This window comes from Heptranchias perlo, chromosome 5 (genome assembly GCF_035084215.1).
Source record: "Heptranchias perlo isolate sHepPer1 chromosome 5, sHepPer1.hap1, whole genome shotgun sequence".
Taxonomy (NCBI): Eukaryota; Metazoa; Chordata; class Chondrichthyes; order Hexanchiformes; family Hexanchidae; genus Heptranchias; species Heptranchias perlo.
Window position 1 is genome coordinate 55,138,172 of NC_090329.1, and position 13,998 is coordinate 55,152,169.

Here is a 13,998-nt window from a genome sequence, read left to right on the forward strand (position 1 = left end):
TGACCCTAGATCTCTTTCAACTTTGCCCTTCGCTACTTCATCTCCATTTAGTGAGCATGGGACCGATTCTAAGTCAGCCCGCCCGGTGTAAACAGTGTGTGGTAGTGGCCCAAAAATGGCATTGGATTTTTATCACCCCATTCACGCTGATGCTCCTGCCATCACCATCTTGGAAGGGTCCTATGACTAGGCGGTCGGAGCACCTGCCTCTTTGTAGCGGTAGGCCTTTTTAATATGCAAACCATGTTCCTATGATGTACATCGCACCCCAACTTCAGTTTTGACAGACAAATGGGCATTTTAAATGGCCACAAATCTTTTTTAATTTCATTTCTGTGAAGCAAGGAGGAGCAGGAGTTGTCCTTTGGGCTCTACAATAATACTGTTGGTTGGTGCCATCCAGGGTTCACCCCTATCTGTGATCGGTTCCCAACTGGGTCTACCTGCCTGCTGACCGGCTTAGCGCCCAATCCAGCTGGAATTTCTCCACTGGCCAATCGGTGAGCTGCAGTGGGACACCCATTCACGGCGTGCAGCTCACTGGCGCCATGGTAATGAGTCCCGAGCCTCAAAATGGCCGGGACTCTCCGCTGGTCAAAATTTACCCCCACACGTATTGCCGATTTTTTCATCCAATGCGCAGTATGTCATACTGAATTTTATCTGTGACTGTGCCATCCACTTGTAGATATTTTTCCAGCTTATTCTGTAGGCCTTTGACTGCCTCATCAGACTCGATTTCCCCTACCCAGTTTATTATTGTCTTTCTCTCCGTCAGTTAATTTCTTGCCCTTTTTACGTGTGTTTTGAATTTCCATCTCCTTACGCTTTTGGGAAAATCTTTTGTAAAGAACTTTGTTAAAGATTTACTGGCGGTCCAGGTGCACCATATCACTTTCCACAGTCCGCTTGGGATGTCACCCACTCAAAAAAGTCAAGGTGGTTGGTCGGGCAGAATATTCTCCTTCTTGAGATGTTTTGCCTGCTGTTTAGTAGGTCACTATTATTCACCTTTGTTGACTGAGATATGTTATGTTTCAATTTGTGTAAAAGAGTCATCCCGCATGGCTTCCAACAATCAGGGAGCACTTCCAGCACAAACTCCTTCCATGTTGTAAAATAGTCTAAGACACAGTTTTTAGTAAGCTTTTAGTAAAAAGAACCGTGGTGAAGGCAATGGGTTAAAGGACAATGCACAACAACCAGTACGAGATTGTCATCGATTTACTTTTCAGATATGTAATATATTCCACTTCTAGAAAAAGTTCGACAAGCAGCACAATCTTGTTTTTATGTAAGGCAGGAATATATTGAGGATAATACATGGCTGATAATACATAGCCATTTGAATCAAGGGTTCCTGATAATGTTATACTACAAAAACATACTACGGTGTCCACTAACAAAGTCACAGCCTCTTGTTCTCTGTGGCCACGACCAGAAAAAAAGAGTTTTAGAATTTATTGATTGAACTGAGTAATAAATCTGACAGTCTGAATATGGCGATTTCTGGATTACTTAGGTTCAGGGATAAATCAGATTTAAAAAAGGTGTTGGATGCAAAAAGGGTTAACAGCACAATACTACTATATCAATTTCTAGCCTCGTCTCAACTTGGACAAAAATCTGACTGTCATCAATACTCTCTCCTTCTTCGCCCCCAAATATATGCTTTGCTTTCACAGAAGGCTGTTTTTTATACTGACATTCGCTGAATTTTCATATCAGCTGCAAAATGAGGAAATATTATCTCAACAATGAACTGTCCAATCTCAACCATCATACTGCGTGCAGAAGACCTAGTCAGCTACGACTTGCTCTGTGTGTCAGGGGTGGGGCAAGACTCTCCCTGAACCCATGTATGTTTTCATGTTAGTATTAGGCAAAAGCACTACTCATGTTGTTCCAGTAAGTGAATAATTAGACCCAATGTATTCTCAGTCAGTGTGTTAAGGGCCAGATTACACTGTTGTATGAGGATTGCCAAGCACTCTAAAAATGAAACACTGTGATCCCTCCCACGAATTAGCTGTAATAGTTTATCTAGAGAGTGTGCCTGATGATTATTGGATCTGGGATGAACACAAAAACTAATCCCAGTTATTCATTGCTGAATTCTAGTAGCAACAGCACAGACTTCCCAGAGTTACTTTTCCAAAAGAATGACTTAACTGTATAAACATTATTTTCCCAAACATTAATTGTAACTCAGTCACAACAGTTCTCCATGTCAGTATATTCAGGTTCAGATTTTTGTATCTAACACAATTTTGCTTCATAAAGTTTAATGTTTGTTTCATAAGCCCTGTTGTATGTAACACTGAGGCAATGGGGACAGACCTTTCAATTAGAAATGCTTTAATAAAAACAAATCCAAGGAACCTCAAAAACTTGGCCTGTTTGAGTCTTTTATAGGTATGATTTCATATGGGGTGCCTAAGCCTCAGCTAATTTTGAGGTCTGGCTGTGGCCCTGGAGATATAAGTAGAGAGATTTATTAAAATGTTTTCAAACCTTTTTCAGCAGCTTCCAGTTGACGCTTTTTGTACTTCTTTCTGAGAGCAGATGGTACCTTCTCACTTTCTCCCTTTTCAGAATCTTGACCATCTTTTGGGGTATAACATCCATTCTCCATCTCCAAATCTATTTCAATATCTCCATCTAGACTTGTACTTTCTTCATTGGACTCCTGGTCTTTCAAGTTCTGATCCTCAGGGACAGATCTTCCACGGTCACCATTTTCAGGGACACTCTTTTCTCCAATCTGCTGGGAGTTCCCTATGTCTTGCTGGTTACTTTCCACCTCTCCATTGTGCACCTGCGCTGATGACTCTTGGGAAGATTGGCACTTTGGGGCCGCCACCATTTCACTGGAAGCTTCATTGATGTCCACCTATATTGAAGAAACATAACTGAATTAACAGTAACCAAACTCTTCCAAAAAAGGCTTAGATTATGTTCCCTTTGTGATATTTTCTCCATAGAGGTGTGAATGCAAATGGTTTCACATAATCCAAATATTGACATGTTTCCAGATCACCAACGGAGGATGAGAGTACAAAATGTCACCCAGACAACAGAGCAGTGGGTGAGGCTGAAAGAAAATTAACCCTTCCAGCATATTCCACCAACCACTTTCACAGAAAAAAAACAATTGAATATAGTATTGCTTGTTGCTGCCAATGCAGAATGTATTCACAGAGAAAAGTCTTGAAGAGGTATTCAGGAGGTGGCACTGTTTGAATTTTTTTTGAAAATTCAAGGGGGTAGTGTGGAGGGTTGTTAAAACATGGTAAAATTGGGGTCAAAACTTGTAGTAAAGATGATTTATTGCAACAGGTCATTTAGGCCAACATCACTGTATGCTTTTGCATTGGCTGTCAACCATGGGAGAAAAGCAGAATGTTTACTCTCGAACCAATAAATTCCTGTTTCACATTTAACACATTTCAAACTTTTTGGGAGGCAGTGGGATCGAGTTCCAGTTGCATATTCTTTTTGTGTTTTACTTTGTAAAAATTTGCTAACGTAAGTAAGTGAACAACTAACATATCTATGTTAAATCATTGCCAAAGTAGGAAGACACTGATGATACTGAAGTACAGTTAAGCTAATTTTTTTTAAAAATCACTAAAGTAACCAAAGGAAATAGACCCATAACAAAAGAAAATGTGAAAAAAATGTAAGTGCAAACTACTTTACACTTCTGAGTAAAGCTGCAGAGATATGAAACCAATCCTCTCAGCACATATCCATCACCACCCACTGCTCACATAAAAACTAGTTATCCAACACTCTGTAACTTCTGGTACTCCAGGAACAGAGAAAACATGACCCTTTTTAATTGGAGTATCCTCCACAGTACAGTCACCCATACCTGCCCCACAGGTTCTATAGTCTGACATCAGTACAGAGTAATAATTAGCAAACAACAAAATGATTTTCCCACGGTGGGGTGGGGGGGAATCAAAGGGGAGACACAGTGACTAATATTTGGAATCGGTTGAACGATGCAGTGAGTAAGGCCGATGTCCATCAGTAGAGGGGTTGTTTCTTTAAAGCGCCACACATGACTGCGCAATTGCTGTTATCCACTTCAAATTACATCCCTAGTATTTCTGAATAACAGGACATGTCCAAAAGACACAGAAGTAAGACCTGTGGATAATCCTCATTTCATTCTCATGCATACAGTCTCATGTGTTAACTTTAAAGGCTGTGTCACTTCTCCCCAGAAAGTACCCCTCCCTCAAATCATTCTCCCAAGCCCCCTCAAGGAGGCTACGTTCATCCGTGTGGACAAAATTATAACATACAATAAGTGAATCAACTAATTTGATAAACTACCACCAGAAAACAACACCGCTACAGGTGCAAGTGGCCGTGGAACTCAAGCCTTAGTATCAAGGTCAGTGAGGCTGATCATTCAAAGGTATTGAAAACTTTTTACCCCTCCCAAACCAAACTATTGTTGGAAGGTATCACATAACTGCATCGTCCCACATGCTAAAACCTGAGACTCTCTGAAGGTCTTATGGCACCAAGAACAAAGCTCCACACTAACCTCCAACAGGTTAAAAATTACCAAGTTATTTGTGTACTTTTATGTTGCACGAGGTCAATTATCGATTTAAGCAATGTATACACATGCTGTACAAAATCAGCATTCACAGTGCTTCTTCTGTGTTGACTGGTAATCATAAGAGGAAGCAAAACATCGAAGTGTAGATTTTACAAATTTCCTCTCCTGACATGGAGCTTTGTTCACTGGGAATTTGGACATTGAGGTCAGTGGGCTGCACAGGATGTTCTGTCTACTTTGGACAAAATAAAATCCTGCTGGGCTCACTGACCTTTGCACAAAAAATTCCCAATACCTGCTGTTAGCATACAGAGTTTTGCAAATTTGTTATTCTCCAAGTTATATATTTCAATTTTATAACAGTAGGCCTCATTTTAAATTTGGTATGGGGTGCAAATAGGGACTAATTGAGTCAATATCAATCATCTGTTTCATAGATGAGACTGATTGGATATGGGTTACGGTTATCATCTGAAGCACAGAGCAAATGGACTGGATCGTGAACAGAGTGGGAACTTGAGAATTTGGTGAGAGGGGGAGTCTGTTGAAGTAGTGGGTGAATTGAAATTAAAATTTAGTTTAAAATTTAGCATAGAACTTTAAAACTTTAACAGAAACTGCAAGTCAGTGGCAGTTAACAGTTAATTAGTTCTAAGTGATTGTCTGAATAGAGGGTAATTACTGTGAGCTGGAAACTGATTGAGCAGTTGTAACTGCTGTTCTCAAAAGGCGTACAAAGTCGAAGGTATCTGCTGAAGCACAGAGTGAACGGAGTGGATTGTGAGCAGAGTGGGAACTTGAGAATTTGGTGAGAGGGGGAATTAGGTGTAGAGGGGGAAGGACAGTGCAGAGAGAGGAAGAGCTCTGAAAGCAGCCGAGACGGGGACTGAAGCGGCAGAGGCAAATAAATAAAACGCGGGGATCGAAGGCTCATTTGTAGCAGAGGGGGTAAATTTTCAAGATAAATTCGGTCGGATCGAAACAAAAATAAAATCAAGGAGTGATGTCACAGGACAGCAGGTAGGTGATTGGTTGGCAAAAGGTCCGAGAGTAGAGCAAGAGCGGAGTGAGAGGCAATAAAGTGGCGGGAGAAGGCCCGGGTGTGGAGCGAGAGCGAGGGGCAATAAAGTGGCGGGAGAAGGCCCAGGTGTGGAGCGAGAGCGAGGGGCAATAAAGTGGCGGGAGAAGGCCCGGGTGTGGAGCGAGAGCGAGGGGCAATAAAGTGGCGGGAGAAGGCCCGAGTGTGGAGCGAGAGCGGGAGGCAATAAAGTGGCGGGAGAAGGCCCGGGTGTGGAGCGAGAGCGAGGGGCAATAAAGTGGCGGGAGAAGGCCCGGGTGTGGAGCGAGAGCGAGGGGCAATAAAGTGGCGGGAGAAGGCCCGAGTGTGGAGCGAGAGCGGGAGGTAATACAGTGGGGGGGAGAAGGCCCGGGTGTGGAGCGAGAGCGGGAGGTAATAAACTGGCGGGAGAAGGCCCGGGTGTGGAGCGAGAGCGGGAGGTAATAAACTGGCGGGAGAAGGCCCAGGTGTGGAGCGAGAGCGAGGGGCAATAAAGTGGCGGGAGAAGGCCCGGGTGTGGAGCGAGAGCGGGAGGTAATAAACTGGCGGGAGAAGGCCCGGGTGTGGAGCGAGAGTGAGAGGCAATAAAGTGGCGGGAGAAGGCCCAGGTGTGGAGCGAGAGCGAGGGGCAATAAACTGGCGGGAGAAGGCCCGGGTGTGGAGCGAGAGCGGGAGGTAATAAAGTGGCGGGAGAAGGCCCAGGTGTGGAGCGAGATCGGGAGGTAATAAAGTGGCGGGAGAAGGCCCGGGTGTGGAGCGAGAGCGGGAGGTAATAAAGTGGCGGGAGAAGGCCCAGGTGTGGAGCGAGATCGAGGGGCAATAAAGTGGCGGGAGAAGGCCCGGGTGTGGAGCGAGAGCGGGAGGCAATAAAGTGGCGGGAGAAGGCCCAGGTGTGGAGCGAGATCGAGGGGCAATAAAGTGGCAGGAGAAGGCCCGGGTGTGGAGCGAGAGCGAGGGGCAATAAAGTGGCGGGAGAAGGCCCGGGTGTGGAGCGAGAGCGAGGGGCAATAAAGTGGCGGGAGAAGGCCCGGGTGTGGAGCGAGAGCGGGAGGCAATAAAGTGGCGGGAGAAGGCCCAGGTGTGGAGCGAGATCGAGGGGCAATAAAGTGGCGGGAGAAGGCCCGGGTGTGGAGCGAGAGCGGGAGGCAATAAAGCGGCGGGAGAAGGCCCGGGTGTGGAGCGAGAGCGAGGGGCAATAAAGTGGCGGGAGAAGGCCCGGGTGTGGAGCGAGAGCGAGGGGCAATAAAGTGGCGGGAGAAGGCCCGGGTGTGGAGCGAGAGCGGGAGGCAATAAAGTGGCGGGAGAAGGCCCAGGTGTGGAGCGAGAGCGAGGGGCAATAAACTGGCGGGAGAAGGCCCGGGTGTGGAGCGAGAGCGAGAGGCAATAAAGTGGCGGGAGAAGGCCCGAGTGTGGAGCGAGAGCGAGAGGCAATAAAGTGGCGGGAGAAGGCCCGAGTGTGGAGCGAGAGCGGGAGGTAATAAAGTGGCGGGAGAAGGCCCGAGTGTGGAGCGAGAGCGAGAGGCAATAAAGTGGCGGGAGAAGGCCCGGGTGTGGAGCGAGAGCGAGGGGCAATAAAGTGGCGGGAGAAGGCCCGGGTGTGGAGCGAGAGCGAGGGGCAATAAAGTGGCGGGAGAAGGCCCGAGTGTGGAGCGAGAGCGAGGGGCAATAAAGTGGCGGGAGAAGGCCCGGGTGTGGAGCGAGAGCGAGGGGCAATAAAGTGGCGGGAGAAGGCCCGGGTGTGGAGCGAGAGCGAGGGGCAATAAAGTGGCGGGAGAAGGCCCGGGTGTGGAGCGAGAGCGAGGGGCAATAAAGTGGCGGGAGAAGGCCCGAGTGTGGAGCGAGAGCGAGGGGCAATAAAGTGGCGGGAGAAGGCCCGGGTGTGGAGCGAGAGCGAGGGGCAATAAAGTGGCAGGAGAAGGCCCGGGTGTGGAGCGAGAGCGGGAGGCAATAAAGTGGCGGGAGAAGGCCCGGGTGTGGAGCGAGAGTGAGAGGCAATAAAGTGGCGGGAGAAGGCCCGAGTGTGGAGCGAGAGCGAGGGGCAATAAAGTGGCGGGAGAAGGCCCGGGTGTGGAGCGAGAGCGAGGGGCAATAAAGCGGGGAGAAGGCCCAGGTGTGGAGCGAGAGCGGGAGGTAATAAAGCGGGGAGAAGGCCCGAGTGTGGAGCGAGAGCGAGGGGCAATAAAGTGGCGGGAGAAGGCCCGAGTGTGGAGCGAGAGCGAGGGGCAATAAAGTGGCGGGAGAAGGCCCGAGTGTGGAGCGAGAGCGGGAGGCAATAAAGTGGCGGGAGAAGGCCCGAGTGTGGAGCGAGAGCGAGGGGCAATAAAGTGGCGGGAGAAGGCCCGAGTGTGGAGCGAGAGCGGGAGGTAATAAAGTGGCGGGAGAAGGCCCGGGTGTGGAGCGAGAGCGGGAGGTAATACAGTGGGGGGGAGAAGGCCCGGGTGTGGAGCGAGAGCGAGGGGTAATAAAGTGGCGGGAGAAGGCCCGGGTGTGGAGCGAGAGCGGGAGGTAATACAGTGGGGGGGAGAAGGCCCGAGTGTGGAGCGAGAGCGGGAGGCAATAAAGTGGCGGGAGAAGGCCCGAGTGTGGAGCGAGAGGTAATAAAGCAGCGGGAGAAGGCCCGGGTGTGGAGCGAGAGCGAGGGGCAATAAAGTGGCGGGAGAAGGCCCGGGTGTGGAGCGAGAGCGAGGGGCAATAAAGTGGCGGGAGAAGGCCCGAGTGTGGAGCGAGAGCGGGAGGCAATAAAGTGGCGGGAGAAGGCCCGGGTGTGGAGCGAGAGCGAGGGGCAATAAAGTGGCGGGAGAAGGCCCGGGTGTGGAGCGAGAGCGAGGGGCAATAAAGTGGCGGGAGAAGGCCCGAGTGTGGAGCGAGAGCGGGAGGTAATACAGTGGCGGGAGAAGGCCCGGGTGTGGAGCGAGAGCGAGGGGCAATAAAGTGGCGGGAGAAGGCCCGGGTGTGGAGCGAGAGCGGGAGGCAATAAAGTGGCGGGAGAAGGCCCGGGTGTGGAGCGAGAGCGGGGGGCAATAAAGTGGCGGGATAAGGCCCGAGTGTGGAGCGAGAGCGGGAGGTAATAAACTGGCGGGAGAAGGCCCGGGTGTGGAGCGAGAGTGAGAGGCAATAAAGTGGCGGGAGAAGGCCCGGGTGTGGAGCGAGAGCGGGAGGTAATAAACTGGCGGGAGAAGGCCCAGGTGTGGAGCGAGAGCGAGGGGCAATAAAGTGGCGGGAGAAGGCCCGAGTGTGGAGCGAGAGCGGGAGGTAATAAACTGGCGGGAGAAGGCCCGGGTGTGGAGCGAGAGTGAGAGGCAATAAAGTGGCGGGAGAAGGCCCGAGTGTGGAGCGAGAGCGGGAGGCAATAAAGCGGCGGAAGAAGGCCCGAGTGTGGAGCGAGAGCGAGAGGCAATAAAGTGGCGGGAGAAGGCCCGGGTGTGGAGCGAGAGCGAGGGGCAATAAAGTGGCGGGAGAAGGCCCGGGTGTGGAGCGAGAGCGAGGGGCAATAAAGCGGCGGGAGAAGGCCCGGGTGTGGAGCGAGAGCGAGGGGCAATAAAGCGGCGGGAGAAGGCCCGGGTGTGGAGCGAGAGCGAGGGGCAATAAAGTGGCGGGAGAAGGCCCGGGTGTGGAGCGAGAGCGAGGGGCAATAAAGTGGCGGGAGAAGGCCCGAGTGTGGAGCGAGAGCGAGGGGCAATAAAGTGGCGGGAGAAGGCCCGAGTGTGGAGCGAGAGCGAGGGGCAATAAAGTGGCGGGAGAAGGCCCGAGTGTGGAGCGAGAGTGAGAGGCAATAAAGTGGCGGGAGAAGGCCCAGGTGTGGAGCGAGAGTGAGAGGCAATAAAGTGGCGGGAGAAGGCCCGAGTGTGGAGCGAGAGTGAGAGGCAATAAAGTGGCGGGAGAAGGCCCAGGTGTGGAGCGAGAGTGAGAGGCAATAAAGTGGCGGGAGAAGGCCCGGGTGTGGAGCGAGAGTGAGAGGCAATAAAGTGGCGGGAGAAGGCCCAGGTGTGGAGCGAGAGCGAGAGGCAATAAAGTGGCGGGAGAAGGCCCAGGTGTGGAGCGAGAGTGAGGGGCAATAAAGTGGCGGGAGAAGGCCCGAGTGTGGAGCGAGAGCGGCAGGTAATAAAGTGGCGGGAGAAGGCCCGAGTGTGGAGCGAGAGCGGCAGGTAATAAAGTGGCGGGAGAAGGCCCGGGTGTGGAGCGAGAGCGAGGGGCAATAAAGTGGCGGGAGAAGGCCCGGGTGTGGAGCGAGAGCGAGGGGCAATAAAGTGGCGGGAGAAGGCCCGGGTGTGGAGCGAGAGCGAGAGGCAATAAAGTGGCGGGAGAAGGCCCAGGTGTGGAGCGAGAGCGAGAGGCAATAAAGTGGCGGGAGAAGGCCCAGGTGTGGAGCGAGAGCGGGAGGTAATAAACTGGCGGGAGAAGGCCCGGGTGTGGAGCGAGAGCGAGAGGCAATAAAGTGGCGGGAGAAGGCCCAGGTGTGGAGCGAGAGTGAGAGGCAATAAAGTGGCGGGAGAAGGCCCGGGTGTGGAGCGAGAGTGAGAGGCAATAAAGTGGCGGGAGAAGGCCCGGGTGTGGAGCGAGAGCGAGAGGCAATAAAGTGGCGGGAGAAGGCCCAGGTGTGGAGCGAGAGTGAGAGGCAATAAAGTGGCGGGAGAAGGCCCGAGTGTGGAGCGAGAGCGAGGGGCAATAAAGTGGCGGGAGAAGGCCCGGGTGTGGAGCGAGAGTGAGAGGCAATAAAGTGGCGGGAGAAGGCCCGGGTGTGGAGCGAGAGCGAGGGGCAATAAAGTGGCGGGAGAAGGCCCAGGTGTGGAGCGAGAGTGAGAGGCAATAAAGTGGCGGGAGAAGGCCCGAGTGTGGAGCGAGAGCGAGGGGCAATAAAGTGGCGGGAGAAGGCCCGAGTGTGGAGCGAGAGCGGCAGGTAATAAAGTGGCGGGAGAAGGCCCGGGTGTGGAGCGAGAGCGAGGGGCAATAAAGTGGCGGGAGAAGGCCCGGGTGTGGAGCGAGAGCGAGGGGCAATAAAGTGGCGGGAGAAGGCCCGGGTGTGGAGCGAGAGCGAGAGGCAATAAAGTGGCGGGAGAAGGCCCAGGTGTGGAGCGAGAGCGAGAGGCAATAAAGTGGCGGGAGAAGGCCCAGGTGTGGAGCGAGAGCGGGAGGTAATAAACTGGCGGGAGAAGGCCCGGGTGTGGAGCGAGAGCGAGAGGCAATAAAGTGGCGGGAGAAGGCCCAGGTGTGGAGCGAGAGTGAGAGGCAATAAAGTGGCGGGAGAAGGCCCGGGTGTGGAGCGAGAGTGAGAGGCAATAAAGTGGCGGGAGAAGGCCCGGGTGTGGAGCGAGAGCGAGAGGCAATAAAGTGGCGGGAGAAGGCCCAGGTGTGGAGCGAGAGTGAGAGGCAATAAAGTGGCGGGAGAAGGCCCGAGTGTGGAGCGAGAGCGAGGGGCAATAAAGTGGCGGGAGAAGGCCCGGGTGTGGAGCGAGAGTGAGAGGCAATAAAGTGGCGGGAGAAGGCCCGGGTGTGGAGCGAGAGCGAGGGGCAATAAAGTGGCGGGAGAAGGCCCAGGTGTGGAGCGAGAGTGAGAGGCAATAAAGTGGCGGGAGAAGGCCCGAGTGTGGAGCGAGAGCGAGGGGCAATAAAGTGGCGGGAGAAGGCCCGGGTGTGGAGCGAGAGTGAGAGGCAATAAAGTGGCGGGAGAAGGCCCGAGTGTGGAGCGAGAGCGAGGGGCAATAAAGTGGCGGGAGAAGGCCCGGGTGTGGAGCGAGAGCGAGGGGCAATAAAGTGGCGGGAGAAGGCCCGAGTGTGGAGCGAGAGCGAGGGGCAATAAAGTGGCGGGAGAAGGCCCGAGTGTGGAGCGAGAGCGGGAGGTAATAAAGTGGCGGGAGAAGGCCCGAGTGTGGAGCGAGATCGGGAGGTAATAAAGTGGCGGGAGAAGGCCCGAGTGTGGAGCGAGAGCGAGGGGCAATAAAGTGGCGGGAGAAGGCCCGGGTGTGGAGCGAGAGCGAGGGGCAATAAAGTGGCGGGAGAAGGCCCGAGTGTGGAGCGAGAGCGAGGGGCAATAAAGTGGCGGGAGAAGGCCCGAGTTTGGAGCGAGAGCGAGGGGCAATAAAGTGGCGGGAGAAGGCCCGAGTGTGGAGCGAGAGCGGGAGGTAATAAAGTGGCGGGAGAAGGCCCGAGTGTGGAGCGAGAGCGAGGGGCAATAAAGTGGCGGGAGAAGGCCCGAGTGTGGAGCGAGAGCGAGAGGCAATAAAGTGGCGGGAGAAGGCCCGAGTATGGAGCGAGAGCGGGAGGTAATAAAGTGGCGGGAGAAGGCCCGAGTGTGGAGCGAGAGCGAGGTGCAATAAAGTGGGGAGAAGGCCCAGGTGTGGAGCGAGAGCGAGGGGCAATAAAGCGGCGGGGAGAAGGCCCGGGTGTGGAGCGAGAGCGAGGGGCAATAAAGTGGCGGGAGAAGGCCCGAGTGTGGAGCGAGAGCGAGGGGCAATAAAGCGGCGGGAGAAGGCCCGGGTGTGGAGCGAGAGCGAGGGGCAATAAAGCAGCGGGAGAAGGCCCGGGTGTGGAGCGAGAGCGAGGGGCAATAAAGCGGCGGGAGAAGGCCCAGGTGTGGAGCGAGAGCGAGAGGCAATAAAGCGGCGGGAGAAGGCCCAGGTGTGGAGCGAGAGCGGGAGGTAATAAACTGGCGGGAGAAGGCCCGGGTGTGGAGCGAGAGCGAGAGGCAATAAAGTGGCGGGAGAAGGCCCGAGTGTGGAGCGAGAGCGAGGGGCAATAAAGTGGCGGGAGAAGGCCCGGGTGTGGAGCGAGAGTGAGAGGCAATAAAGTGGCGGGAGAAGGCCCGGGTGTGGAGCGAGAGCGAGGGGCAATAAAGTGGCGGGAGAAGGCCCGGGTGTGGAGCGAGAGCGAGAGGTAATACAGTGGGGGGGAGAAGGCCCGGGTGTGGAGCGAGAGCGAGAGGTAATACAGTGGGGGGGAGAAGGCCCGGGTGTGGAGCGAGAGCGGGAGGTAATAAAGTGGCGGGAGAAGGCCCGAGTGTGGAGCGAGAGCGGGAGGCAATAAAGTGGCGGGAGAAGGCCCGAGTGTGGAGCGAGAGCGAGAGGCAATAAAGTGGCGGGAGAAGGCCCGAGTGTGGAGCGAGAGCGGGAGGCAATAAAGTGGCGGGAGAAGGCCCGAGTGTGGAGCGAGAGCGGGAGGCAATAAAGTGGCGGGAGAAGGCCCGAGTGTGGAGCGAGAGCGAGAGGCAATAAAGTGGCGGGAGAAGGCCCGAGTGTGGAGCGAGAGCGGGAGGCAATAAAGTGGCGGGAGAAGGCCCGGGTGTGGAGCGAGAGCGAGGGGCAATAAAGTGGCGGGAGAAGGCCCGAGTGTGGAGCGAGAGCGGGAGGTAATAAAGTGGCGGGAGAAGGCCCGAGTGTGGAGCGAGAGCGAGAGGCAATAAAGTGGCGGGAGAAGGCCCGAGTGTGGAGCGAGAGCGAGAGGCAATAAAGTGGCGGGAGAAGGCCCGAGTGTGGAGCGAGAGCGGGAGGCAATAAAGTGGCGGGAGAAGGCCCGGGTGTGGAGCGAGAGCGAGGGGCAATAAAGTGGCGGGAGAAGGCCCGGGTGTGGAGCGAGAGCGAGGGGCAATAAAGTGGCGGGAGAAGGCCCGAGTGTGGAGCGAGAGCGAGGTGCAATAAAGTGGCGGGAGAAGGCCCGGGTGTGGAGCGAGAGCGAGGGGCAATAAAGTGGCGGGAGAAGGCCCGGGTGTGGAGCGAGAGCGAGAGGCAATAAAGTGGCGGGAGAAGGCCCGAGTGTGGAGCGAGAGCGAGGGGCAATAAAGTGGCGGGAGAAGGCCCGGGTGTGGAGCGAGAGCGAGGGGCAATAAAGTGGCGGGAGAAGGCCCGAGTGTGGAGCGAGAGCGAGGGGCAATAAAGTGGCGGGAGAAGGCCCGAGTGTGGAGCGAGAGCGAGGGGCAATAAAGTGGCGGGAGAAGGCCCGGGTGTGGAGCGAGAGCGGGAGGCAATAAAGTGGCGGGAGAAGGCCCGAGTGTGGAGCGAGAGCGAGGGGCAATAAAGTGGCGGGAGAAGGCCCGGGTGTGGAGCGAGAGCGAGAGGTAATACAGCGGGGCGGGGGCGGGGGGAGATGGCCCGAGTGTAGAGGGAGAGCGAGAGGTAATACGGGGGGGGCGGGGGGAGACACGCAGTTTTTACACCGTTGAAGTCAACTCACCAGAGGCAAAAATTGAAAGAGTGACGTCACAGGACAGCAGGTGGGTGATTGGTTGGTGAGTATTACTGTTTTAGGGCAGAGGTTTAACTAAAAGCTTAAATCAATAACTTAAACGACATAAATTAATTAGTTTCTAAAACTAAGAATTGCGAGAGATTAAAAACTCTAATAAAGTAAATAAATAAATTCTGGTTCG

The 13,998-nt window shown here is 54.0% G+C and overlaps 1 protein-coding gene across 17 annotated transcripts in view; it reads right to left on the minus strand.

Annotated features, from left to right (window-relative positions):
- The window catches only part of dnmt3ab (DNA (cytosine-5-)-methyltransferase 3 alpha b), a 495,665-nt gene that overhangs the window by 305,192 nt on the left and 176,475 nt on the right, over window positions 1–13,998 (minus strand). For all 17 annotated transcript variants that reach the window (XM_067984389.1, XM_067984385.1, XM_067984397.1 and 14 more), the window contains one exon: window positions 2,515–2,893. In XM_067984389.1, the coding sequence (XP_067840490.1) occupies window positions 2,515–2,893 (379 nt within the window). The remainder of the gene's footprint in view (window positions 1–2,514; window positions 2,894–13,998) is intronic.